The 27364-nt window shown below is 53.6% G+C and overlaps 2 protein-coding genes across 7 annotated transcripts in view; one reads left to right on the forward strand and one right to left on the reverse strand.

Moving 5' to 3' along the window:
* EVC (EvC ciliary complex subunit 1) overlaps positions 1-12924 on the forward strand; it is a 66712-nt gene extending 53788 nt beyond the window's left edge. For 2 of the 3 annotated variants that reach the window (XM_072946447.1, XM_072946460.1), the window contains 8 exons: positions 1263-1473; positions 2472-2678; positions 3785-3929; positions 5625-5736; positions 9954-10080; positions 11181-11274; positions 11963-12074; positions 12610-12924. In XM_072946447.1, coding sequence (XP_072802548.1) covers positions 1263-1473; positions 2472-2678; positions 3785-3929; positions 5625-5736; positions 9954-10080; positions 11181-11274; positions 11963-12074; positions 12610-12694 — 1093 coding nt within the window. In that variant the 3' untranslated portion in view covers positions 12695-12924. The remainder of the gene's footprint in view (positions 1-1262; positions 1474-2471; positions 2679-3784; positions 3930-5624; positions 5737-9953; positions 10081-11180; positions 11275-11962; positions 12075-12609) is intronic. The other variant, XM_072946454.1, reaches the window with a different exon arrangement.
* A 6012-nt stretch (positions 12925-18936) lies between these two features.
* The window catches only part of CRMP1 (collapsin response mediator protein 1), a 67254-nt gene continuing 58826 nt past the window's right edge, over positions 18937-27364 (reverse strand). For all 4 annotated transcript variants that reach the window (XM_072946468.1, XM_072946477.1, XM_006216366.4 and 1 more), the window contains exons 12-14: positions 23788-23967; positions 22667-22832; positions 18937-19915 (exon numbers count right to left, since the gene is read on the reverse strand). In XM_072946468.1, coding sequence (XP_072802569.1) covers positions 19824-19915; positions 22667-22832; positions 23788-23967 — 438 coding nt within the window. In that variant the 3' untranslated portion in view covers positions 18937-19823. The remainder of the gene's footprint in view (positions 19916-22666; positions 22833-23787; positions 23968-27364) is intronic.

Genomic DNA, 27364 nt, shown 5'->3' on the forward strand with positions numbered 1-27364 from the left:
ATGTTTCTGTTGTCTGTTTTTTCTGTTTATTTTTGGTCAGGTCTTACTTGTTTGCACGTCTAATCATTTTTATTGAATGCTGCACACTCTTACTAAAAATTGTAGAGATAATTTAAGACTTTGAATGATGGAATCTTTCTCCAGAGAGAATTACTTCTAGTAGGGATTTCAGACAGTGGCAGATCAACCACTCCATTTGTGAATTATCTGTTTCAAAGTTAGGTCTTTGCAAGGGGTGATTCCTTATTCCTAGGATGCGGGCCCCCAGCTGGAAGCCTGGGGTGTTTGCCAGGTCTCTCCTCCCTGGGAAGCAGACTGCCAGGGCTCTGTTCAGCTTTCTGGGCTGTCAGAAAGGACTGCAATTATAAAACCAAAAGCTGAGCTTCTCTGGTGGACCAAGGTTTTCTACTTGACTCATGGAGATGGGAATTCAAAAATACCTCATGATTTCAGTTTTGGAAGTATTAATTTTGAGATTTATGTAAAAAATTTGAGTGGAGATGTACTGAAGGCAGCTTCATATACGCATCTGAACCTTGGGACAGATGTGATAAGGTTGAAAAGATTAATAAAAGAACAGATTGCTGAATATAACCGAGGTAAGCACCCGTGTCTGAGAGGATGGTCAGCAGAGGACAGGGTGATTCCAGCTTAATCACTTCTGGAAAGGCTCCCTGTGGGCTGTGACTATTTGGGGTGTTTCTTGGTAGGTATTAGTCAGGATTCTCCAAAGAAAAAGAACCAGTAAGTGTAGGTAGAGATAGAGATTTAGAAGCTGAGAGGTCCCAAGATCTGCAGATGGAGACTCAGTAGAACCAATATATAGTTTCACTCCCAAGTCTGAAGACGTGACAAATGAAGAGGGCTGATGGTGCGAGCTCCAGTCTGAAGGCCAGCAGACTCAAGATCCAAGAAGAGCCAGTGTTTCAGTTTAAGTCCAAAGACAGGAGAAACCCACGACCCACTCAAGGCAGTCGGGCAGGAGGAGTTCCCTCTTACTTGTGAGTGAGAAGGCTTTTCTTCTCGTCAGACCATCAACTGATTGGATGAGGCCCACCCACATTAGGGAGGACAGTCTGCACAGTCTACCAATTCAAATGTTAATCTCTAGAAAAACCCTCACAGAATCTCTCAGAATGACGTTTGATCAGATGTCAGGCGCCCCGGAGCCCAGTCAAGTTAACGCATAAAATTAACCGTCACACTCAGTGAAGCCAAGAGCAATGACCAACCCCCGGCTCCCCCACCCACTTTCTCCAAAGGTCCACGCAGTGCATCCTGCAGGGGCATGAGCTGCTCCTGCGCTCAGCAATCCGGCGGCTGGCTCTCCGTGGCAGCACCATCACCACCCTGACCCAGATGAGACTGTCCGGGAAGAAGACCCTTCTCCAGGAGCTGCGTGAACAGCACGCCCTGGAGCAGGGCTCCTCCCAGTGTCTGGACGAGCATCAGTGGCAGCTGCTCAGAGCTTTGGTAAGATGTGCACCAGCCCCCCGCCCATCCCAGGCAGGAGCGCTGCATCCCCAGCTTCCAGGTTCCAGCCCGGTCAGCCAGAAACTCAGCTCTGCCCTGCCCCCCACCCGCCCCCCGTTGTGTGGTGGGGACAAGGGCAGCCCCCGTCAGGGGACAACCTGTGCCCAAAGCTTCTAGTGTACACTATCATGAGAGTTACACTAAAAAAGCGTATGAAGTCAGAGCACAGACAGGTACAGTCATCATTGGGGGTTGGGAGAAAAGGGCTCCGTAGTCTGTTTTAAGGTCTTAACAAACTGAAAGAAAGACTGCAAATTGCACAGCTGGGATTTTAACCCAAGCAGGCTGACTCCAGGTCTCACGTAGCCGCTGAGCTGTAGGAGCAGCTGATGTCTTTGACCCACTGGGGAGGGACAAGCTCACAGCCTCTGTTGCCCTGCCCAGGAGGGCTTGGGGGGATGCAGGCAGGACTTCCTGCCCTGCCTCTGACTCCCCTCACCGCCTTCTCCGACTCATTCCTACAATGAAAGGAAACCTCTGGGCCCCAGTTTCCCTGCCTTGGCTTCCATGATGTACCAGATTACTCTCAGACTCAGATGTGACTTCAAAACCCAGCTCTTCTGTGTGACTTTTAGAAAGTTACTTAATGTCTCTGAGCCTCTATGTCCTCATCATTCCTGGTGTTCAGGCCTCACTGTGTTCTGGAAGAATGAGGAAGTTCTTGTACATATGAGAAGCCGCAGATGGCACTGGGCACACAATTGATGCCCAATAAATGCGTTGGGGGGGTCTTCAAGATACCCAGGCTCATCCACTATGTATTGGCTTTTGCCAGCCTAGGGTCTCCACTTTCCTCCACTTCTCCATCCCTTTCCCAATCTCCCTGGAACCCCAGGCAAGGCTGACCCCGCATCCTGGTCCTGGTCCTGGTCCTGGCCAGAGCATCTCTGCAGGGCCGCAGCCTGGGCGCCCACCTCTCCCTGCCCTGTACTTTCTAGGAGGCGCGCATCCTGGAGGAGGCCAGCCGGCTGGAGGAGGAGGCGCAGCAGGTGCGGCTGCAGCTTCAGCAGCAGCTCGTGGCCGAGGCCCAGGGGGTCGGGCAACTCCTGCAGCAGCACACAGAGCAAGCCATCGGGCAGGCGCTGCTGGGGCACGCGAGGACCACGGCATCCAGGAGCCGGGCCAAGGACACGGATGGCTTCAAGGTGCGAACCAGCCTGGCCTGGGGAACCCGAGGGACAAGAGGCACTGGGGCGGGGTGGGTGGGCAGGCGTGCACGAGAGGCAAGCTTAGGGCTGAGCAGCAGCCTGGGGTCGGCGTGGGAGCTCCTGGCTGGCAGTGCAAGGCCACAGCTCAGAGTCCTTGGCGGGTGGAGTCAGACTTGGATGTGGACAGAGCAGGAAGGAGAACCGGCCACAGTCAGGGAGGAGCAGGGGAGCGAGAAGACACGCTCACACCTTCTCTGCATCCTGGGCCTCCACCCTCTTCGCCTCCACAGCTTCTGTCCACACCTGCAAATGAGGGCCCATTTCTCCGCGCTGGGACATAACCAGCCACTCAGGCACCGCCACTCGATAACCAGTGGGTGTTTTCCTTGCCCAAAGCCTGGAGCCATTCAGTATGTGTTTGTTGAAATGAGGGCTCCTGAACCTGCCTTTTGCTCATCACTTTATGAAGTAAAAGATGGTGACTTGGCCCATGCACAGCCCACATGTCCCCGATGATGGGGCGTCTCCACATTTCCTCGCTTTGGGCCTGAAGGTGTATCGTTGAGGAATGCCTATAACTGCAAGTAACAGAAATTTGTACTCAAATAAATAGAAGTTACTGATCTCACATTACAAGAAATGGGGAAGTAGGTGGTTCCAGGCTGGCGCAGAGGCTCTGTCATGTGACCAAGGACCAGGTGATGTCTTTCTGATCCCTCATTCTGGGTGTTGGTTTGTTGCCTAATGATCTCAAAATGGCCACTGCCACTCCAGACATCAAGTCTGCGTTCCAGGCAGGAAGAGAGAAGCAGCAAAGTCTTTCATCCACACCAAAGCTTTGCCTTAATGTTCAGGAAGGGCAGGTCCTCAGCAGGCTTTTTGTAGTACTGCGTCTCATTGGCCAGCACTGTCACACAGCCAGCCTCAGACCATCCCTCCCAAGGAAATGAGAGCATCGACACTAGCCGTGCATCCTGCGCCCGACCAGCCAAGGTTGGGAGTGGGTAGGATACGGCAGCCAGAGCCAGGGGCAGCAGGGGGCCGTGTCAGCCGCGGCCAGCTCTGCGTGCGTCTTCCCTGCTGAGTCCTCCTCCTGCCCGCAGGGAACACTGATGGAGGCGGCGGCCGAGAGCGTCTACGTGACCAGCGCGGGCGTCGGCCAGCTCGTGCACGCATATTACCAGCAGATTGGGAGGGCCATGCAGGACCACGAGGAGAGGAAGCTGCAGCATCTGAAGACCCTACAGGGTATGGTACCCCCGGCGGGGGCCCTGCCCACAACCAGCCAGACGTGCTCTTAGTTCGGGACAGAATGAAGCATCAGGTGTTTCAAATTTTACCTGAGGGAATTCAATTTTTTAACTGTTTTATGTACGTAGTTATCCTCTGCCTTGGCCCCGAAAGGCTTTTGAAGAAGCACTTACAGGAACATGTCCCTGGAGTAAATAGGGTTTTTTCAAAGTAGATGAATCAGGACAAGGACGGGACAGTGGGATGGAGTTAGGGATAGGCCATCGTCTGGGACAGACGTCATCAGATCCCTGCTTAGAGGTGACAGGGCTCTGGGCTTTCTGGTGGCCAAAGAGATAGAGACGCCCTCAATTAAAGCTGTCACAGTGACTGTGAGTAAGGACAGCCTGGTGGCCCACAATGTGCCTGAGACCCAGATGGTTTTCCCCTGTGGGCTCTGGCAAGGAGCCACCGGGGAGAAGGAGCGGATGACATCCCCAGGCCAGCAAGGACATCATGTAGTAACAGACAAAGGCCAGTTTCTTAACGCCTCTTCTTGTGACATCCCTCCCCACGTCTGGGGCTTTGGAACAGGGTGGGGTCCCACGTTCTCTGCTGGGCTTTGTCTGGGTTGTCCGAGGTCTCTGGACGGAGGACGGGCCGTGGGTCCTGGGGCCGGTCTTCCGTGAGTATTACATCTCAGTGAGCGCAGCTGTCTGCCACTGTTACTTTCCCCTTGGCTGGGAAGGTAAGCCCTGCATTCAAATAAAATCTGGGGCGTACCCAGAGATACGCCAGCTGGCCACAGATCCTTCATGCTGGTTTTCCAACATAAGGCCTCGTTCAGCAGGGGACAGACGAGATTGATCGCCTCTGCAGAACATTCAGGAACTGGGGTGTTCACGTCCCCTCTCTGGGCCTCAGTTTCCCCATCTGTGAGGCTCGGGGTGGGCTCTCCCTTAGTGCATCCTCCCAGCTCTGACTTCCTGCTTCTTGATCCCCCAACTCCAGGGAGGGGGTTTCTCACCAAATGCATTGAAGTGACATAACTTAATCACACGAGCTCTTTTTTTTTTTTTTTTTTAAATTCAGGCAACTCTTTTTTACTTAAGAGTTATAGACGGCCATGCCCTGGGGACCCTCAGGTGAAACCTCTCTGTTAGCTCTAGAAGGCTCAGGTTCAGGGAGGTCAGCGGCCTGCTGACACCGCACTACTCGCACCTGGGTCAGTGGGACAACTAGTTAAATGCAACTTGGTAAGTGTAGCAGCTAGTTGAGTATAAGCATGTTCTGAGATGCAGGCCAGTGCACCTCGGACGTGGGAGGCCCAACATCCCAGCTCCTTGGAAAGCACCCGTTTCAGCACCTACGGCTGCGGGGCTCACCACACGCCTCAGCTCTGCGTGGTGAGTGGCTTTTCCTCTCTGGTGTGGAGATTGAGGGGTTTGTGGTGGCCTCTCAGTGTTAACTCTTATTCAGCTCCCTTTTCTCTTGATACTTACAAGAGAGCCAGGGCTGAGCCGTTGCAGGGAGAGGCGTGTGGTGTGTGGAAGCCGCAGCACCTTCACGCACACGAAGCCCTTCCCTGGGTGAACCACGGGGGCTGGTAACCATTTGTCCTGCTGATCCTCACACCCCAGCACCCGGCCCAGACCTGGCACTGCATCCATCCTCCAAACACGCACCTTGATCATTGTGTGTTTCATGGTCTAGGGGAGAGGATGGAAAATTACAAGCTGCAGAAGAAGCAAGAACTCGGCAACGCTTCCTCAGGGGGCCAGATGGCAGGTGGAGCTCAGGGAGCCTCTGGAGCCGTGCATCGGAGGTGAGGTCTCCCTGCTGTCTGTGGGCCCCCGGATGGGCATCCCTGGCCCCTGTGCACCTCATGTTTCTCTGTCACACTCTGACCTCACATGCATTCGGCCGTTGATCTGGGTATCATCTGCCTACCCAACCCGCATGGAAGCCCCCGAGCCTCTGTCCGGCTCCCCCTCTACACGCAGCCCCCAGAAGGGACCAGGCACAAGGGCACAAGTCCAGACGCAGTGGAGGCTTTGTTTCCAGGTCTTGGTCTTCTTCGTGGCCCTGACAGGGTACCTCCCTCCCATCTGTACTTCAGGTTCCCCCAGAGGCAGACCCTGAGCTGAGGACAGAGGGGAAGATCGTTTACTGGGGAGGCGACCCCAGGAAGCACAGTGAGGGAGCAGGGAAGGGAGAAGGGAAAGGAGGAGGAAGGGGGGAGGGAAGGGAGGAGGAAGGCAGTTACCTGCTGCTGCCCTGACAAGGGCCAGCCTTGAACCACACAGTGTGTTATCTCCCGGATCTGCAGTCCAGGTGTCAGCTGTCTCGACTCTCACTGGAGGCTCTGGAGGAATCCCTTCCAGGCTTGTTCAGGTTGTCAGCAGAATCCAGAGGTCCTGTTTCCTTGTGGCTGTCACCTGGGCCTGCCTGACCTCCTAGAGGCCTCTCTCTGGTCCTTGCATGCGGCCCCTGCATCTCGCTGCATTAAGTCCTGCCCACACTTAGAATGTCTTCTGCTGCATCTCTCTGACCCCAGCTGGAGAAACTTCTCTGCTTTTATGGTCTTCGGTGATTGAGACCCATCCAGATGACCCAGGATAATCTTGAATTTAAATCAATAACCTTAATCACACCTGCAAAGTCCTGATTGCCATGTAACGTAACATCTTCACATGGTCCAGGGGTTAGGGCGTGCACACCTGTGGGGGGCGCTGTGTGGCCTACCACAATGGGAGAAAAGCCTGTAAGGCCTGTGATAATGAGGGGTTTCCATGGCAGCTGAGGCCCAACCCCAGTCTGGATGTTCTGTGTAGAACAACTTCCAATTACACCAGCAAGGGGCGAGGGAAATAGGAGATTTGTCTAGCAGCCCTCATTCCACCCTGGCTAAGAGTCTGCCCTGGGGGTGTTAGCTCGCCAGCCCTCCTAGCCATCCTTGAGCCAAGCCCCTGTCTGCCTCCCTGTGGCCAGAAGAAGCCCTGAGACCTGGTTGCAGGTGCTTGTAAGAAACCATTGGTGTACGTGGAATCTGTCCTCCGAAGGGCAGACGGCCACCAGTGGGCTGAGGGGATGTGGGCTCATTACCAGCGTGTCCCTGTAAGCACACACCCAGATCCTGAGCTAGGCAGGGACAGCACCTCCCAGCCAGGAGCTCACAGCCCGCAGGGAGAAATGGACAAGCAGAGACAGTGGGAAGCCCCCGCCGGGGCTGTGATGGGGGAGGGGCGCTGCAGGACCACGGCTGCAGGGGCGGGGGGTGGTCCCCTGCTTAAGTAGAGCATCCCACCATCTAGAAGCAGCAGCGGGGCCGCCGCCCCACGAGGGGGGAGGGGAGGGGCCCGCACCGCAGCGCAGGCCCCGCCCTCATCTGATGCTCATTTAGGAAGCAGGAACCGCGGCATCCTCCAGGTCAGGCCGAGTCCAGCATCCCCCCCCCATAGACCCTCTGCCGTTAACAGCGTCAGCAAACGCCCTGCCTGTGGCTTGAGGCAGAGACTTGCTCTGACTGTCATACACCCATCAGACTACGGTCCAGTGGTTCTCAGATTTGGGGGCATCCGTCTCACTTGACTTCCCTGCTGAACATGCGGATCCTGGGCCCCAGGACAGGACAGCCACGCTCTGACAGTCCTCACAGAGGACAGAGGCTGTGCTGGGGCCGCCCTGTGGTGCCCCGGCTCAGGGCTGCTGCCCTCCGGGCACCCTGTGGAGGGAGGGACTGGCTGTAGACCTGGCTGTGGGGTCTGAGTCACCTAGACGGGTGCCTAAGCTCATGGACGCCTTATGTTCGAAGTTGAATTTAACTATGAAAGGGAGTAATTGGGGGAGTAATTGAGCTTTTCTATTTATTTATCTATTATTTATTTATTTTAATGGAGGTACCGGGATTGAACCCAGGACCTTGTGCACACTAAGCACACACTCTACCACTGAGCTGTACCTCCCTGCTTCTGGAAATGGATATTTTTAAAATACCTATTTTGAAAGACTTTTTTTTAATGATGGCTACTAGATTTTGTTTTTTAAATTGAAGTAGAGTTGATTTACAATGTTGCGTGTGTCTGTGCAACTTTGGAAGCGAGTCCTTGTCACTCCCCTCCTGGCTTAGAACTGCAGCCTCCAGCCAGACTCCTGTGTGGTCCCATCCTGTGGTCCCATCCTTTCTGCTCCCTGCGCTGCAGCCAGGCATTGTGTGAAACATGAAGCAGCCAGTGTCTGAGACTCTCCTGGACCCTCCCAGGGCTCCCCCGGCCTTGAGGGTGAAGCCCAGCCCCTGACCCCCAGGCCCTTCCCGTGCAGTCCTGTCACCTCCCAGAATATCCAAGAGCCAAATCCAATGGGGGAAGCCAGACCAGCCAGCAGGATGACAGCCGAGAGTGACCAGGACTGGTGACAGAGCAGGTAGTGGGTGGAGGCTGCTCACAGCAAGAAGCCACCAGGCAGCCTCGGTAGTGGGCTGAAAGGGGGCCCCAAAGGCTACGTCCACATCCTAATCCCTGGAACGTATACCTGTGACCTTGTTTGGAAGAAAGGGTCTTTGCAGATGTCGTTTATGTTGAAGATCTTGAGGAAAGGACCCAATCATGCTGGGCTGTCCCATTGGGCCCTGGACCCAATGACCAAGTAAGCAGAGGGACATTTGATCACACACAGAGAAGATGATGTGAAGAAGGAGGCAGAGATTGGAGAGATGCAGCCACAAGCCAAGGGCTGCCTGCAGCCGCCAGAAGAGGCAAGGAGCAGTTTCACCTCTAGAGCTTCCCTAGGGAGCATGGCCCTGTCCACACCTTGACTGAAGGTTTCTAGGCTGTTCATCAGAGAATCAATTTCTATTGTTCTCAGCCCCCAAGTTTGTGATCATTGTTAGAGCCACCCCAGGAAAGTAACGCCACCTCCCTGAGGGTGTGAGAGAGACCACGCTGCTGAGCACTGACCTCAGCTGTGTTTGTTCAATATCTATCCCCACCCAGCTCTGAGTGGGGCCCCAGGAAGCCAGGGACTGAGTCTCTTATTCACAGCTGTGTCTTCAAAACCCAGCATAGCACCTAGAAGCCCAGAAATACTTTTATGAATAAGTGGATGGGTGGATGGATGGATGGATGATGGATGATGGGGTCTTGTAGGATGAATAGGAGTTTGCCAGACGATAAAGAAGAAGGGAATGGTACTACTGGTAGAAGGAAGAAGATGAAGCAAAAGCAAGTGGAATTTTGTGCCTTCAGGTTCACTCCGTGGACAGCTGCCTGTTGATGCTAAAAGTGGCTTCTGCCTTCAGGTCTAGACAGTCAGCCCCTTTCAGAAAATCAGTCACAAAAGATTGAAAAGAATGGAGATGGAGTGGGTGGTATTGAATGTTTCTGTTTGCTGAGGACCAGAGGAAGGTTGGCTGGGGAGAAGAGGGTATTCAAAGCAGGAGGGGAGGAGTCCCTGCTCCTGAGAGGGAGGTGGGGCTCTCTGTAGGTCGAGGTCCCAGCTTCAGCCCCAGCTCCGTCCTCCGTGACACGCAGTAATGAGGTTGCCGTGTTCAGGATTTCTCAGACTCTGCATCCTAGGGAGGGGCTGAGGCAATTCTGACATTTTAAGTGAAGATGGGTCCTTTCAGGAAACTATCCCCCAGCCACCACCCAGGGTTAAAATTATTTTCTCATACGAAGCTGCCACTTGCTGCTCAACTATTCTGCAGCTGGAGGACCTCAGGGATACCCCGTCCCCCTGAGCTTCTCCCTAGCTTTTCTCCTCTCGGTCCTGCTGGGGTCAGCAAGCCAGCCCAGGAGCAAGTGAAAACGTGTGTGTGAGATTCTGTAAACTCCCAGGTGTTAACCAGACGGCGTCTGCTTTTGTGAGTCGGCCGCTAGTGGGGGAACTCAGGCTGTGTCCCGCAAATCGTGCCTGCAGTGGCCAGCCTTCCTCCCGGCTCCAAGGGCTCAAGGATGGCTGTCAGTCGCCGATTCCTGCGACGCGGCGGGCCCTGGGGAGAGGTGCGGCAAGGGCCACGCGGACGCCCTGCGCTCCTTCCTCCAGGATGCTGGCGCAGCAGAAAGGGTTCCTGGCCCAGTTCACGGTGCACCAGCGGATCCGCCTGGACGCCCGGAAGCAGGAGGCGAGGCTTTTGGACCGTCTGGAAGCCCAGCTTGAGACCCAGCTACAGGTACGGCTCTCAGAAACGGGCCCTCGCAAAGCGGGCCGTGGTGTACGGAGTTTTCTTCCACTGGGAAAGGGCCAAGCTCGTGGTCACAGGTCAGCACCGGAGCCTGTGCGAGGACCACCCGCCCCGGGTCGGGACCCCCTCGGCCCCCACTGGCTGAGGATGCGTCAGCCTCGCCGCTGGGCTGTGAAGTTGGGTCGCCCCCCTGCCCGTCTGCGGTGCCCAGCTCGGGGCCAGGCCCCGACCACTGCTCGGCACGTCTGTGGGGCTGGAGGAGGGAGCGTCGTCCTGGGTGGGAATCGCCGCCACGTGGGCCCCTCGGGGCTGAGGCCGACGTCAGGCAGGGCTGCTGGGACCGAGGTTCCCACTGTCACCCAGAACGTACAGGAAGCCCAGCTTTCCTCACAGGAAAGGCTCATCTATATGAGATTAGATGTGGCTGTGACGCAAAGTGCCTGCCTTTAAGAAAAACAAAATTCCAGAATGGAAGCACTGAGCAGAGCGTTGGCCCCTTGCGAGGCTTCACCACCAGTGTGGCAGTAACAGCTGGGAGATCAGACAGTAATGGTGGCTGACGTTTATTTACCGAGAGTCTGCTGTAGTCAGTCACTGAGCCGAGAGCTCTACATGCACCATCAATGTCCCCCCACCCCAACTGCCAAGGAGCAGGTTACTCTCAGGGTCCCAGTTACAGATGAGGAACCTGAGGGTCCCGGAGATGTGTCACTGCCCGGTGTCATATGGTTAGTGAGTCGTGGAATAAGGTCTGTCTGGCTGAACAACGGTGTTGACAATTGAGGACTCCAACTCCAGAGTCAGGCAAAGGTGGGTCACGTCCTGGTTCTGCAGCTGGCCCTTCCTGAGCCCCACTCACCTCAGTGATCTTACCTGTAAAATGGGCCAATGTGAGCGAGGACGGGCGGTGAGTCCCCCCCACACCTGCCCCTGCTGCTCCTGGCCCCTCCGGGTGCTGCTTGCAGGATTGTCCTCCACTCGGGACTCAGTCCTGTCAACCACTCTCAGTGTCAGCCTCATTTGGAAGGGGACTCAGGGGCGGAGCAGGACAGGGGGAGGCCCAGCTGACCCTCTGTCTCCGCATCCAGGAAGCTGAGCAGAGCTTCATCTCAGAGCTGGCGGCCTTGGCCCGGGTGCCCCTTGCCGAGAGCAAACCATTTGCAAACAAGCGCGGATTGTCAGGTGAGTCGCAGAAGGCGGTGCCCTGCAGGCTCTCTGGGCTGGGAGGGTGGGTTCTAGTCCCAGGCCTGCCGCTAACTAGCCCGTGGCCCTGGCACCGCACTTCCCCTCTCTGAGCGTCTGTGTCCTTGTCTGCAGATGAGCAGGCTTGGCTAGGATGCCCCTTGGGCCCCTGGCTCACCAACATTCAATAATTCTGATTATTCCGAATCCCTGGGTCTGCTGCTCACCAGTCAGCTCTCGTCTCTGACTCTGTTTCCCCATCTGTAAAAGGGGGTTAATTAGCCCTTCTGCCACTGCCAGCAGGAACTTCAGTGACATCACAGGGTGTCATATCCTGCTAACCGGATAGTGATAGGAAAGTGTGTGAAATCGCAGAAGGCTATTAAAATAAAAGCTACGGTACAGGAGCTGTGTTCTTAGGTTCTCAGTGCTGCGAAGGCTTCCATCTGCTGGGCGTGGTAGAAACACAGCAGGAGCCTGGCCGGCTGAGTTTGAGTCCCAGCACTGCCCCCTACCTGCCGTGCGGGCTTGGGACCACACCCCACTCACCACCCCCGCTAGCCTCAGTTTCCTCCCAAGTTAAGTGGGTGTCAGAGCAGCAAGGCACCGAGTGCACACTTGGCCCGAGAGAAGCTGTCACTTACCTAAAGTCCCAGAGCCAGTGTCTGGGTTCACGTGTCTCCTGCAGAGAAACCCCTAAAGACCAAAAGGAGGAAGCCAGCATCCCGGGAGAGAGGGGACGCTGGAGGGCCCAAGGACGAGGACCCTGCATGCACAGGACCCCACTCAGGATCACTCAGGTACGGCGGGGCCCTGGCTGGTTGTCTGGACGCTTGTTGACACCTAAGCCTGGGCAGGAAAATTGGCATCTCTGGGAGGTGCTGACTTGGGTCCAAGAAATGATGGAGGATAACGGGCAGTGTTGGCATTACTATTATCGCTATTATTACTGTCCAGTTCGGCAAGGTTGGCCACAGCCCACTTGCACAGCTGTCAGCCTCCAGCCTGAAGAGCCAGCAATTCCCAGCCTCCCCAGGGCCCCGCTGGCTACGGAGGCTTTGGGGTTTGCGGCCGGGCGGATCCGTCCGGGGGACATCCTGATATGTTTTCAGTCGTCTGAGCGTGGGTTTCTTTTTCCTCCTGGCACTCAGATGACCTCCCACCAAACAGAGGGAAGCTGGGCTCTTCATTTGTTTCTTAGCAATCTATGTCCAGATGCAAATTGTTTTGATCTCCTGTCACTGCCTTTTCATGTGATCAGAGTGGGTGAGTTGTTGCATCTGGACAGACCTGGGCTCAGAGTTCTGAACAGCTGCATTTCTCCCTTGTTTTAAGCAGCAAAAGGCTCAGCCAGCAAGAAAGTGCAGTTGGGGATGGTGAAAATTCCAAGAAGATGCTGAAGAGAAGAAGCAATTTGTAGCTCACGGCTGGTCGGGGAGTGGAACCTGGAGACTGAGTCTGAATGCCGGCTGCCCCTCCCCCAGGTGGTGAAGGCAAACCTGGCCACCCTGGGGGATGGTGGGGTCTCCCCTCTGCGCACGGGCTTGTTGTGCGGGATGGAGAATGGATATAAAAGTCCGAAAAAAGGCATAAATGAGTGTGGCGGACCCTCCCGCCTGTGTCAGTTATAAACCACCATGTTGGAAACAGGCCTTTTCCAGTTTTGTGTCTCCTTGGCTTCGTGACATGGCTCTGTCCCTTGGGGACCCCCCTCCTTCCTGGCTCTCTGTAGCACTGCCCCTCCCACTTGCACCCGAACCTGCCCCCCGAGAGCGTGACGTCGTCTCATTCCCGCCACGGGGCCTCCGCTCCCCAGCCTCCGGGTGAAGTTCTGCAGGAAGTGAAGGGGTCTCCAGGTGTTGCTGGTGTTTTCTGGGCCCAAGATCCTTTCTCTTCCATTTCCATCACCTCCTTTCTCTCTGTCCTGTGACCACTGGCTGCATGAATTCTCATCAGGACCTATTCCTTTCTTGGGCTCAGCCAGCAGCTAAGGCCTGGTCATGACGTGAGAATCTGAGTCTCAGGGCCCCACGATCCTGACCTAGACCATGGAATCCCTGACCTGCAGGCCTGTCCTCACCCACCCTGGGGACCTGAGGACCCACAGAGACGTAATGACACCTGCAGCTGTGTCTTCTGTTGGAGACAAAGTGCCAGGAAGGAGGCCCTGCCCAGCCCTTGGACTCCCCTGGAGGGATGAGTTCTTCTGCCAGACAGCAGCCCCCCGACCCCGCGGGAGAAATGCTTGTCCCCTGGATGGTGACGATATCCAGAAGCTTCCAGATCAGCCACTGTCAGGAGAGGCCCTTCCCACCTGGAAGGAAAATGACTTGTTTCACTGAAATCAAGGATTGTCATTCTCAGGGCTGAACATCTTGAGTGTGACAACTCTCTGTCTGGGGGGGGGGTGGGGCCATCCTGTGCATTATGGGATGTTCAGCAGCGTCCCTGGCCTCTCCCACCAGATGCCGGGAGCACTCCCCCCAGTGCCCCAAAATGTTGTGACAACCAAAAATGCCTCAGACACTGTCAGATGTTCCTTCAGGGGCACCACCCATGGATCTGAGTCGAAGTGTGCCGGCCCAGGGAAGGTCTGGGATGGAAGCTCAGTGTTCCCACGAATTGCTGCTCACGGAGGGGGCACCTGGTTCTGGGAGCCCCTGTTTCAGGGATTTTCTGGGCCATCTGTGATCTGCATTTTTATTTTTTAAAGCTTAGATTAAATTCTCTTTAGTCAGGAAAGAGTTGCCCCTTAACAGAAGAAGGAATCCATGCTAGTTACTTCATTTGTTAGACATGCTTAACATCATAGCATCCTCGTCCTGACTGGTCCCCAGGCAGGATTTCCAAAGTTAACCAACAGTGCCCTCTTGTGGCTAAATAAAACATTTCACTATTTTGCAGACTAGGGACAAGCTATGGCTTCCTGCAATATTTTGAGAACCTGTTTTACATAGACACTGCTTTTGTCACTTAGGTCCCCTGCACAGAGGCATTCTGGAGGGAGACAGCTGCTATGTTGGGAATGTCTGGCTTGGGGACTTAAGTTTGGTAAATGCAGACGCCCCGGCAGCACCAGGATCTCTGGAAAAACAGGCAGTTTAGATTCATTGTCCACCCATCTTGCGTGGATAGTGGCTTTACTTCCTAAGTGCAGCTTCCTTAGCCCAAGGGAGTATGTCACATGTCATATGTTACAAGCTGCTGGACTGCTTGGCACAGTGTGAGGCACGTAATTCTCTATAAAGCCTTGTGGGTTGTGTCTTCCGTGAGAGGAACGTGGAGGGGCCCCTTTCACTCCTTGGGCAAAATAAACCTGGAAGCCACAGGACACTCAGCAGACCGTCAGCACAGGCTCTGGGACACCCAGGATGAGGACTTTCAGGCCTGGGACTGAGCTGCACGCACCCAGCACACCCAGGGCCGGTGGGGGAGAAGGACCAGCAAGAAGACCCCGAGGACACATCCCAGTCGCCCTCCCTCCACTGGGGTGGTAGTGTTCCCAGTTCTCATTATGGGCTGTGAATTGTTACAGTGATGGAAGGAGGTGAAGATGGGAGGGAATCATGAGTGATGATGTAGCAAGGAGTTTAGTGGATTGATTTTAATGCAAATTTAGCCTCTGATCCGATCTGAGCTGCTAGGATGAAGTCAACGGGGCATATAAGGCCAACACGCTCCTAGGGCTTCTCCAGCCAGCCTGGGGTCTGTCTTGTCTTCATTACCTCTTGCTGCTGCTGCAGAAGCCTCCTAACTGCTGCTCCTCTCCCCTCCTGCCCTGCCCCAGCCTCCTCTAATCTGCCCGCACTTTCTAAAACACAGCTCTGACTGATGCTCTTCAGTGATGTTCCCTTGCTCTTAGGAGAAGCAGCAAAATCATTCACACAGACCGCAGGGCCCTTTGATGTCTGGTACCGGCCACTCGGCAGCCCAGCTTACGGCCTTGGCCTCTGTCACACCTGCCTACCACAGCCTTGGTATGTGACATTCTTCTGCTTGGAACACCCCCGCATCCTCCCATCCCTTTTGCCTCATTAGCTCCTGGTCCTTGTTCCTATCTCAACAACAGGGCTCACAGCTTCCAGACCCTTCCCTGCCCCCAAAACTAACTCTGACCCCCCCTCTTTTGCTCTTAGCACTATCTGTGTGTTTTGCTGCTAGAATGGGGGAGGGGATGGTAAATACCATTCCTTTATTTCCTGTCCAAGTCTGGAACCAGCTGAGATAGAGGCCAAGCAGGCAGACAGACAGAGATCTGCATATAATTTTTGTAACTGATGAGGCCCCTCTGGGGGACTGTGTCCACAAGGAGCCTGCTCATACCTTCCCCAGAGCCAAATCTGCCCGCCCCCACACAGACACAGACGTGGCCCCACTCACAAGCCTCCACAGTGGGGACGCCCCAAAACACACTGAGAGGAGCAGCAAGGGGACCGGGACCTGGAGGCTGGCGGGAGGAGTGGCCTGGGGCTTTACATCTTGGGGAGGAGAGTTTCATAAAAGACAAAATTATAAAAGGTATAAAGTGAATATGTATTTAGGATGAGAGAGGAGATCAGATCGAATTATATTTTTAAAGCCTGATGAATTTCACAAAATCTCAGCTCCTCCTCACCAAAAAATAATTTTTTAAATAGATGAATTGCCTGACCCACTTCCATGGTCATTTGTCCTAACACTGATTTCTCCCCTCACTGCTCCTTGCCTCTGACGGCTGGGAGGTTCCCCCGGACCCGCTTCTGACTGCGCACTGGCCTCAGCACGCCCCCTCCTTGGTGCTGGGCACGCTTCCGGTCTGGGAGTGCGTCCAGTGCTGGGCACCGTGGGGCACATTTGCGTCCTGTCTCCTGGCTGACTACTTGTCGCTATGTAGGGGAGTTGGCCCTGGGAGTGGCCATGTGTGCCTGGGCTGGCCAGCAGCACCTGCACCGCCCTCATACCCACCACACTAAATCCAGCTCAACCTGCCTTAACCCAGATCCCAGCAAGTCCCACGGCCTCCCAGGGCCACTCGACACTCGGGACGTGAGAGTGGAAGGTGCTGGTGCTCTTAACCCCGACTCAGGTAAATCTGACTCTCCGGACTTGTCACCAGCCCACCCCCGGGGCCCAGGGAGGGATCTGTGCAACGAGGGGCCTGAAGCTTGAGCATCATTAACTTTGGGGTAAATTCGCGACAGAGGAGATGTGTTTCCTATGGGCCAGTCATCTCTGCGGAGGGAGGGAGGGGGCCCCGTGGCACGCTCAGCTCTGAGAAATCAGGTGCTTTTCCTGGCCTGGGGAGGATGAGTGAGCGAGGGGCCAGGAGAGTCGTGGTTCTCCCCCAGAGTGTGCACGCCCCTCCCGCTATGGAGACATGAGGAGCGGAAGGTCGACATTCTCAACTCGCTGCAAGATGCTTCCTTTGTAGCCCACTTAACACGTGTGCAATTAGATGCTTTGGGTAACAGTTTGGCTACTATGTGACCTTCCTGCTGGAATGTATAGCCCTCACATTCTCCTAACTAGCAGGCAGTCTGGTACGAAACAAGCACTGCTCGGACCCTGGTGTCTGAGAAGGAAAGAGGGAGGGAGGGAGGAGGGACATTTCAACTTGGTAGAAGCCCGTTTTGTTCAGGAATTCCCTTTTCTTGCTCTCTCGCTCCATGAATTGACATCACTGGAGGAGAACATGAGGCCAGTGACACTGTGAACGCACTGGCCCTTACTGGGACACCAGGGCTGTATGGATTGCACAATCACACTGTATGGATTGCAAGCTCCCAGGCTCCATGTCGGTAGCTTGAAATTTGCTACAGTGAGAGTATTTGCACCACAGAAGTTAGCAGACACTACAAACGGCTCCCAGCCCGGTGTCCAACATTGAACAGCGCACCTCAGGACCACTGGATGAGAAGACCGCTCACTGTGGCCACCTGATCTGCAACGAAGGCTCCGCTGCAACTTAATGGGGCAAAGCTGCATTTTCTCCATAGAGCATCTAATCCCCCCAGTGCCCTTGGTTGAAAAGACGATCTGGTCTGGTCTTTTCAGTCAAGGGCACTGGGTCGATCAGATTCTGTATGGAAAAAAGTGAGCCTTGAGCCCTACTTTACATTATACACAAGGATTAATGAGAGATGGGTCAGGGACCTAAGTGTCAAAGATAAAATTTCTGGGAGGAAACTGAGGCTACTGCAGTGGCAGAGTAGCGCCCCCACCCCAGGGCACCCACATCCTGACCCCTGGGACCCATGACTGCCATGCTACACGGCAGAGGGGAAGCAAGGGTGCAGCTGAGTGAGCAAGAGGATGGAGAGCCTCCCCATGAAGTGCCATCCCACCATCTCAAGAGATGAATGAAAAGAATACTCCTCAGAAAGGATGCTGCAGCTCAGGCTTCCAGGAAAAAGTGAATCTTGTCTGTCCTGCAGCTGCCAGGACCCCTGTGACTGTGCCTCCTGGGGGTCCCAGGGAACCTGATGTAGGACGGGGGTGCCGGCCCCCTCAGCAGGTTATGCCGACTGGGCAGTGGCCCTGTGACCTGGGAGCGAGGCAAAGGCCACTTCAGCGTTGGTCTTAGAGGGAGGATGTTACGGCTGCTTCTGCTTCAGTTTCTGCCCCCGATGGGCTGGGAGTGATGCGGGAGCCAGAAAGCGCTCTCCTGAGAGCAGGGTGGGTACCTTATTGCTGCCAATCTTACTCTTCTAGGAGCTTCTGTTTTGCCCTTTGGGAGTCCCAATGGGCCAAGGCCAAACATCAAAAGCCATTACCTTCCCTTGCTGACCTTTCTCCATATTTAGCCTTGTTTCGAGAAAACCCATAACTGACCCTGAGCCAGCACCTCTTTGGGCCTTAACCAAAGTGTCCTAACCCAGTGGGGCAGGGGGAGAGGACACTGAAACCATAAAATAGACGTAGGCGCATCCAAAGCCGCGAATGACAAAGTTTGGCAGTTAGAAACAAGAAGCTTTGGATGTGTTGGTCTTGGATTCAGATACTGGCTCTGCCACTTTCTGATCTTAGAGGAATTATTCACCTCTCTAGACTCATCTGTAAATGAGGCTAATAACAGTGCCTACTATGTAGAGCATCTGGCATGCAGAGCATGCTGTACAGATAGCGTCACTACCACCACCATCACGACCACCACCACCTCCACCATCACCACCATCATCACCACCACCACCACCATCACCACCACTACCACCATCACCACCACCATCATCATCGTCACCACCCTCACTACTAACAGCTAATCAAGACAAGCAACTTTGAGCTTTTACTCCTCTGTAGAATGTATACCTCCCACCGGTCTGGAGGTTACAAATGTCAAGTTCGGGAAAGGGTGCTTCCAGCCTGAGGTCACCTGACCTACATAACACACAGGAAGAGAGAACATACCAAGGAAAGGCTGGGCAAGAAAGAATGGGCATGTGATTTCAACTTACTTCACAGAACCCCACGGCCAGCCATCATCCTTCTTCTCCTATCCTTGGTCTGAGTCTCACATTTCCTGAATCATGACCGGCTCCCTCTCCTCCCTCATCCACTCCCCCTAAGACCTAACAAGAGTGAGTCCTTGGGAAGAAAGCACCACCACCCAGTTACCACGAGGGGGAGCGCCAAGCACGGGCACCCTGGCTGCCCCCAGCCGCCGCCACTTACATGCAAACGCCGCGGTCAGGGAGCGGGCCATTTCTTTATTTTTTTTCACAAGCTTTGATTTCAGAAATAAGAGCCACAGTAAGTCAGTTGTTAAGTAAAAATGGGGGTGATTACAAAGGAAAACTATGTACAAAACTGTAAAAATCTGACCGGCCCGTCAGCCGCCTTGGAGGGACCAGGACACAGGCACAGGGGACAGCTGCCACCCCGCCTTCGCCAGCCCTTTCTGAGTGTGCACCTGGCTCGGCCTGCAGTCCCGAGCGGGCTGGAAGGACACACACAGACCGCAAAGACGTCGTGGTGAGTTACAGGGGCCACGGAGACCGGGGTTCCTGACACAGGACGTGAGTGATGCAGTGGGGGTGTGGTGGGGTGGGTTTCCTTCCCGTGTAGACCCGGGGTGGGTGGGGCGATGAGGACACATCTTCGTTGTGAGTTTTGGAGCTGCCCCCGAGGGCTTGAGGTCTCGGCAGCGTGTCCCCATCAGTCCTTGGCCACGTTCCGTCGGTCACACTCACAGACTCGCATACATAACTTAGTAACATGCATCAACTATCCTAGAACAGCTACGGGGGTGCAAGGGAGCCACTCAGAGAACCGTGGAGCCCGTGGCGTCAGAACGGGAGGGACAGTACGAGGCGATGCTAGGACCTGTGTTCACTAAGGGGGGGCCTGAAGACGCCATGCTCTGAGGTGGACTCAGATGGACACACAACTGTGGGCAAGGGGTTTCCAAGCAAACACACCACACTAGTACCACTTCTTCCTAAACAGAAAAGGAAAGAACATTTCAGTTTCCCCCCATCAGTACCAAATACAACTGTGGGTTTCCAAACACGGACAGGGAAAGGGATGCCCGTCCTTCCCAGAATCCTTCACGCGGGCTCCTCCTCTCCCGGCCTTCACCCGAGGCTGGTGATGTTGGAGCGGCCACCAGGGGGCGCCACGATGCGGTGGCCGGTGCGCCGGGGGTTGTTGTCATCTATCTGGGCACCTGGAAGAGACAGGCAGTCACTCAGGAGAGCTGTTGACACCCGTTCCACCTGCTACTCCTGCGGGGTGGGTGCCCCCACCACCACCATGTCCCCTAGCCTTCCGGACACAGAGCCCTCCTCTCAGTGTACCTCTGTCCTCTCCACCCTTCGGTCCAGGGTCACCTCCAGGAAGGCTCCCTGACTGCCACGGGGCTCACTGCTCTCCCTTCTATGCCCCCCAGGCCCTGGGGTCACCCTCCTGCAGCCCTGACCACTCACGCGCTTCCTGTCCGGCTTCACGTTCCTGAGACGGGTGGGCCGACACTTGAGCGCCTGCTGTGTGCAGCACAGCCTCGGGGCTGTAGCATATGTTGCTGAGGTTAGGGCACACAGCAAGACTATGAAAGAGGTGTTGTCGTTCTACCCCCAATTTACAGATGAGGAATTTGAGGCTCAGGTCTTGCACTCTGGGGGGCACACGCGAGGGCAGGGAAGCCAGGATTCCAGCCCCAGCTGGCTTGTCCCCAAAGCCTCAGCTCCGACAGCTCACTCAGGACAATACTCGGCACGGCGCCTGGTGGTCCCAAGGTGTTCAGTGTGCTACGCATGGGAGCACACGGGCGTACAATTGCATACTGTGCTCACATGTGTGTATTTGTGCATGCGTGTGCCTGTGTGTGAACTACTCAGAGCTGGATTTACCCACCTTGTTGGCAATGTGCAGATCTGCATGAGGGCAGGGGCAGCCTTCTGTTTTAAATCTGCAAAGTCAGCCATCCATCCTAATCTCCTGTGTTCCCTAGCACTTAAATAAAGATTTAAAATTCTAGCACTGGGGTGGGAGGGTATAGTTCAGTGGTAGAGTGCATAGTTAGCATGCATGAGGTCCTGGGTTCAATCCCCAGTACCTCCATTAAAAAATTAATTTAATTAATAAATCTAATTACCTCCCCTCCGCCAAGTAAAAAAATTAATTAAAATTTAAAAATTCTAGTGCCTGGCCCTCAATAAACATGTATTAAACGGCTAAACGACGGATAATGCTGAAGGAGGGGTATGGGGGAGGTCCTAGGATCTGGCCAGGAGACTTAGCTTCCACTACAAATGCTGCCAGTAATTTGGAATCAGACACTCCCCTCTTTTGGCCCCATTTCCCTTTTTGTAAAATCAGAGCAGACGACTACCCTCCAAGTGTTCTGTACCCCAACATCTCAAAGCCCGGGATTTATGGCAAAGGAGGTGTCACAACGCGCACAGGATGGCATTCGCTGGATTCGCCATGCACCTCGCTGCTCGGGGGAAGCTGACCTGATGGGACGGTCTGTTAAAGCGCTGCCAGGGCGTCTGCTCAGGCTGAGAGCCTGAGGTCGATACGCGGTGTGCACTGACCCAATGTCCCCAGAAACCAGGGGGTGGAAACAGGACTATCCACTGTCATCATCGCCCCATCGCCAAAGAGGGGTAAGCCCAACAACAAGACAAAGTGCTGAACCCCGGAAGTCATCAGGATTTACAAATTCAGACTCCAATGAAATCACCCTTAAAAAAAAAACCAGACGAGGCCCTCCCACCTCTGACGTCGTATGGTCTCTGGACGCCACTAAGAGCTGGTTTAGAGAACGGACCTCTGTCTTCTCGCACTGTCCTTGGTAGCCAGGGTGTCGCCCTGGTAATTCAGGAACCTCCTGACGACCCAGAATCAGCCTAGTGCTTGATCACCCTGGTTTCCCCTCATGATACCTGTACCTTGCTAGTCACATGTCGGGTGCCTTGAAAATCCCTGGTGGGCGAAAGGACACCGGCCACACGTCTATGACGTGACCCCACACAGGTGTTTAAGGGACACATGGAAGTCGCTCCTGACACTGGGCGGCGGTGATGCTGCTGGTGTCTGATGAAGGCGCCCGTGAGGCTGCTGCGGGGCTGCCCAGCAGTACTGGGCACTCAGGGGGACCTGGGGGCTGAACGGGGGACCAAGGGTGGTCGGGGGGGCCCTACCTGCAAACTTTGTTCCATTGTTTTTCTTGTTCTAAAAGGGAGGGAATGTCACTCCGTGTTTAATTGCAATCAGGAATCGTATAACACGAGAGCAGAGATCCAGCTGGCAAACTCCCTGAGAGGTGCTATGTCTTCCCGGCTGCGCAAACAGTCCCTGTTGTGTTGGGTCCCCAGCCTCCAACAGGCAGTCCCAAGCAAGGTCCCAGCGTGTGCCCGCCTGCCCTCGTGTGGTGACCGGATGAAACTGCAGGCACGTGTCCCAAGGGCCTTCAGAAAGGCTGAGGTTTTGGTCCACACACATTTGTCCAGCACCAAGTACTGGCGTTTTGACATGGAATGTCTTGGGGGCATCCATTTCCTCCTTACAGAAATAGGGGTAACACCGCTCTCCACACAGGGTTGTGAGAAGATGAAACAGTCATGAGTTACGAGTGTGCAGGATAAACAGCCTGCAGACCCACCTCTCCACGTTTAGCCTCACAGGAAAGAGCGCAGACGTGTCCCCAGATGTGCTTAAGGACGAACACGTGGGTAGTTTTCATGCGGACTCTTCATAAACGAGGGTCAGGTGTCTCTGTGCTGCCCCCACGGACCCCCTCTGCTTTCTGACCCTTCCAGCCCCCTCTGCCAAGCCCGGGAGGAGGGGCGGAGGGGACCCAACACTCCCCCCTTGGCTCTTCATCCCGTGCCTGAGGCCATGGGTCCATTTCTGCAGGTTTCGGGCTCTCGGCACCACCATGGCCCGGGGAGCCTTGGCCGCTGTACCTTCCTACCTGATAAACTGAAGTTGGACTGGTGGAGGTTTCTGATGGGCGGAGGCTGGTGTTTGGAAGGCGAGGACTTGGCGGAAGGAGCCGGCGTTGCGTACTTGGGTGTGGCCGGCACCTCGTACACGGGACCGTCATACATGCCCCTGGGGACCCCTTGCAACCCAGAAACCTAAACAGGGAACAGGAGAGCACATGACTGACAGAACGCACGCCTGCAGTCCCCTGTGCAGGAGAGCGAGCCGTCTCCTCGGGGACACGCACACTCACGAACGTGTGCATGCACACGCATATACATGCTTGTACACACATCACACACGCGCCCACTTACACACACGTACAAGGCACATACATGCACACACACACTGGCACACACACGTGCGTGCATACACACAGGCGTACACATATAGCCACACACATACACACACAGAGCTGGGCTTTGTGCAAACATCAGCCGTTTTAATGTGGGAAGCAGCAGTCTGTCATGGTGATGGGAGGGACTTGATTAGGGAAGACGAGGGACCACCGATGGGGGACTATCTAAAGCAGGAGCAGGCGTCCTCCTCTGAGCTGACTGGAGATGGGACATGCCCTGCTCCACGCCCTTTGACCTCCGGAGTCCATGCTAAGATTCCTCAAGAGGAAAGGAAGATGCTGAATGGAAGGTGGTACAAGGGGAAGGAGAAAAGAGGGCAGATCTGAAGGGAGGCCAGATGCAGTGTGCCGTCCCTCGACTGTGCTAGGGGTGAGTTCTTTCTAGCAAGCGGCAATGCCCAAGGGGCCCAGAGCTCTCCTAGCTGTGTGATGCTGGTCAGTCCAGCACCGCTTTGAGCACCAGGGTTCTGATCTGCAGAAGGGGGGCTAGACATCTCAAAGAGGAGGTAGTGAGGACTCCCTCCGAGATGATGCAGGAGGGGCACCCTGGTCAGTGGGCTCCCAGGAGTCCTCCCATTCGCACATGTGCACAGCCCTTTACAGTTTGCAAAGCCCTGGAACCTCCTTGGTTTCGTCTGGTCCTGAGATGCAGGCAGGTCCCATCATAGCTCAGGGAACCCGAGAGGAAAGGGAGGCCCACGCAGCTGTGGCATCTGTCAGCCCTGCACGCGGCAGACCCCGGCCCCACGCACCTTGTTCCTGATCCTGACGCGCTGGTAGAGGTACTCGGGGAAGGGCTTCCGCGGGATGAAGCGGCCCATGCCCTTGTTGACGTTGACACTGCCGTCCTCGAAGACGACCTTGCCCTGGCTGATGACCACCAGCGGGGCGCCGTGGCACTCCATGCCTTCGAAGATGTTGTACTCCACCGCCTGCAGGGGGACAACCCCAGGCTTTCGTCCCGCTCCCAAGCGCTTTCCCCGCACGAGCCCCGTCATGCTCATGGTGAATCTGCTACGCAGCACATCGCAGGTGGTTTCCAGGGTTTTTTCTCTCTGAAAACACCCTCTTTGGGACCGTGTAACACTCCTCTGTCCGCTCGTTCATTTGCATCATCAGACCCTCACAGTCGGGCGCTTATGGGGCTCGTGGTTTCATGGAATCTAACTAAGACGGTCTGGGTGACATGAACGTGAGTGGGGCACCCTGGAATTAGGCCGTGTGGCCACTCTGACTGTAATGGACCTTTCCGGGTCTTCTTTTAAAACCATTTTCTTTAGGATAGTTTCCTAAAACTCAACTACTGGGTCAAAAGCTATGAGCTTCTTCAAGTTGCCCATTGCCAAGTTACTTTCTGAAGACAACAGACCAATTGACATCAGTCATGGGGGACAGAAGTACTTCGTGACTTCGTGTCTATGGAATCTGCTCCAGTGCTGGGTAAGTCATTTTTAATTTTTTCTTTTTCTTTCTTTCTTTTTATTTTTTTACTAATTTGAAAGACAAAACATTTTCTTAAAAATACACATTCCTTCCATCACTTCTAAAGTGAATATAATCACCAACAGCAACAGTGGTTACTTTGATTATTTAAAAAGGGGTAAACTGGGAGTTCGGGGTTGGCAGATACTAACCACTATATATAAAACAGATAAACAACAGAGTCCTACTGTAGGGCACAGGGAGCTATACTCAATACCTTGTAATGGCCTATAATGAAAAAGAATATGAGAAGGAATATACGTACGTGTGTAAGTGAATGACTAAGCTGCACACCAGAAATTAACACATTGTAAATTGCCTGTAAGTCAACTTAAAAAAAAAAGTAGGTTGTGTATATGGTATAAATTCAAACGGTACAAAAGATACGTGGTTTTCAAAAAACAAGTCCCTCACTGACCACAGACTGAGATGCTTGCCTCCAACAGACCCTCCTGGGCCCCCAGATCTTTTCTGTGTGAATAACTGTCTCACGTTGCACGTGTTCCGTACAGGCTCACCCTAGTTTTTCTCCTTACCTCAAAGAATGGTCCCCAACAGCACGAGTCCCTGCATTAAAAATGTTTCTGATGTTCCTTAAACCGTTTTGATTCCACAGGGACGTACTGTCATTTACTAATCCAGTTCCCAGGGGCGAACACGTGGGTCGTTGCCCTGCTTTTGCTGAAAACCACGCTGAACACACTAGTGTGTCCACACCGGCACGTGTGAACATCGTCCTAGACGAGGGGGTTGAGCCAAAGCCTAAATGGCTTTTGACTTTGACAGACTTGGCCGCCAAAAGGCGGCACTGGTTTCCATTCCCGACAAAACCCCATGAGCTCGTCAGCCCCCACAGTCCGACCGCATCCGCGTGCCCCTGCATCTCAGTCACCGGCTCGGGTGACAACAGCGCGATCTGCGGTGATTCGCATTTGGTTATTTATACGTGAGATCTGGTCTGTTTTTAAATGTGTAGAAACCATTTGTATATTTCTCCTCGTGTCCCTGTGTTCTTGAGCCCTGGCCTCTTAAGTTCTTGGCTTTCTCCTCACTGGTTTCTAAGCACATGTTCAGCGTTAAGGAATTTATTCCTCTGTCCTGTTGTATCGCCAGTACGTCGTCCCCTGACTATCCCCTGCCTTCTGACCTCATATAAAGTAATAAATATTAATTGTTGCCATGCAGAAGGGTCTTTTTTTTTTCTGGTTTAATTTGTATATAGTCAGTGATCAAACAGACTAATTTCCTTTTTATTTTCTAAGTGTTGTGTCTTGCTAAGAAAGGTCTCCCCTCTAAAAGGATCATTTTTTTAAATGTATTTTATTCTGGTCCTTTCATAGCTTTATTTGAATCTTTGACCCATTTTGAATTAGTTTTGTGGTGAAAAGGACAGCAGAGGTCTTAGCCCTGCGAGCCCAGTGTTTGAACACAACAGGTTGAGTACCTGTCTGTCTAATTTTAACTGACTCCTTCATTGTAAATCAAACGCTCGTATGCAGTGGGCCTGCTGCCTGGCTGCTTCTCTTGTGCCAATAGCCGACTGTCTCGATGTTTGTAGCTTTATAACACAATTTAATAAATGAGGCGACTAGCACTCTCCCTTAGTTTTCCACTGTTGTCAGAAATGTTCAGCTATTCTCAGATTTTCCATCTAGAAACTCTGCTCTTTTACCTAAAAAACAAGTCCAGTAAATTTTCTGAGGGGCTTACTTCAACTCCATAAGTTAAATTAGGAAGAATGGATATGTTCACTCTATTGAATCCTTTTAGCATAAAAGAACTTGCATTCATGTGTCTTTAGTTTTTATTGTTCTTAGAAACAGGATTTTGATTTCCATTTGTTTCTCAGAGTGTTTTTTTCCATTTTTTAAATGGAGGGATGGGGGATTGAACCCAGAATCTCATGCCTGCTAAGCACACGTTCTGCCACTGAGCTGCACCCTCCCCACTCAAAGTGCTTTTTAATTATTTCACAGAAAAAAATTATTTCATAGAAAATTCTTTATATTAATTTGTAATCAGCCAGCGGATTCTCTTATTGTTTTTGATGGCATTTATCTGGGATTTCAAGGCAACAATCAGATTTTCCACTAACAGCTGCTAATACTGTGCCTTAGAATCTTTGTAGCCGCTGCCTCCCAGGACCCAAGCAATTTGTTTTCAGTTTTAACACTTGCTAATCTAACACTTCCTGAGTCACCCTAAAGTGACCTTGCTTTGCAGTAATTTATAATTTTACTCAAACTAAAATGTGGGCTGTAAATGCTGAAAAGCGTTGAAGAGGCAAATCACCCACCTCCCTCCCAGCCCACACTGACCAGCCGGGTGGACTGAGCCGCTCAGCCCTGACCAGCCTGTTCTCTTCTCTTCTCGGGGGGAGGACACGTTACGTGCCCCAGGGGCGCTCCCCCAGGGGCGAATCTTACCAGCCGCCGGTTATATTGCCCACAAATGTCCCGTTCCATGTTCCACAACTACCTAGAGTTTTCAAAGCTAATTGTTCCCTTTCTTAAAGGTAATAGAAACAATGTAAAAATTCAAACAGTATAAAAGATCATGATTTTAAAAACTGTCTTCTCATCTGAGCCCCAGTTCCCTAGTCCCCCTCCCAGGAAGCAGTTACTATTCCTCAGTCTTTTATAAAGACAGCCTGACACTGATGAATGCATAAGCATGGTATATGTTTATGTCAAAAAATGGACGAATGTGGTCGATCCAAGCAATGGAATATTATTCAGCCATAAACAGGAATGAATTGATACCTGCTATAGTGTGCATGAGCTTCTGAAACAAGATACTAAGTGAAAGAAGCCAGATACAAAAGCCACATATTGTGTGAACCCATTT

The sequence above is a fragment of the Vicugna pacos genome, chromosome 2 (genome assembly GCF_048564905.1).
Source record: "Vicugna pacos chromosome 2, VicPac4, whole genome shotgun sequence".
NCBI classification, from domain to species: domain Eukaryota; kingdom Metazoa; phylum Chordata; class Mammalia; order Artiodactyla; family Camelidae; genus Vicugna; species Vicugna pacos.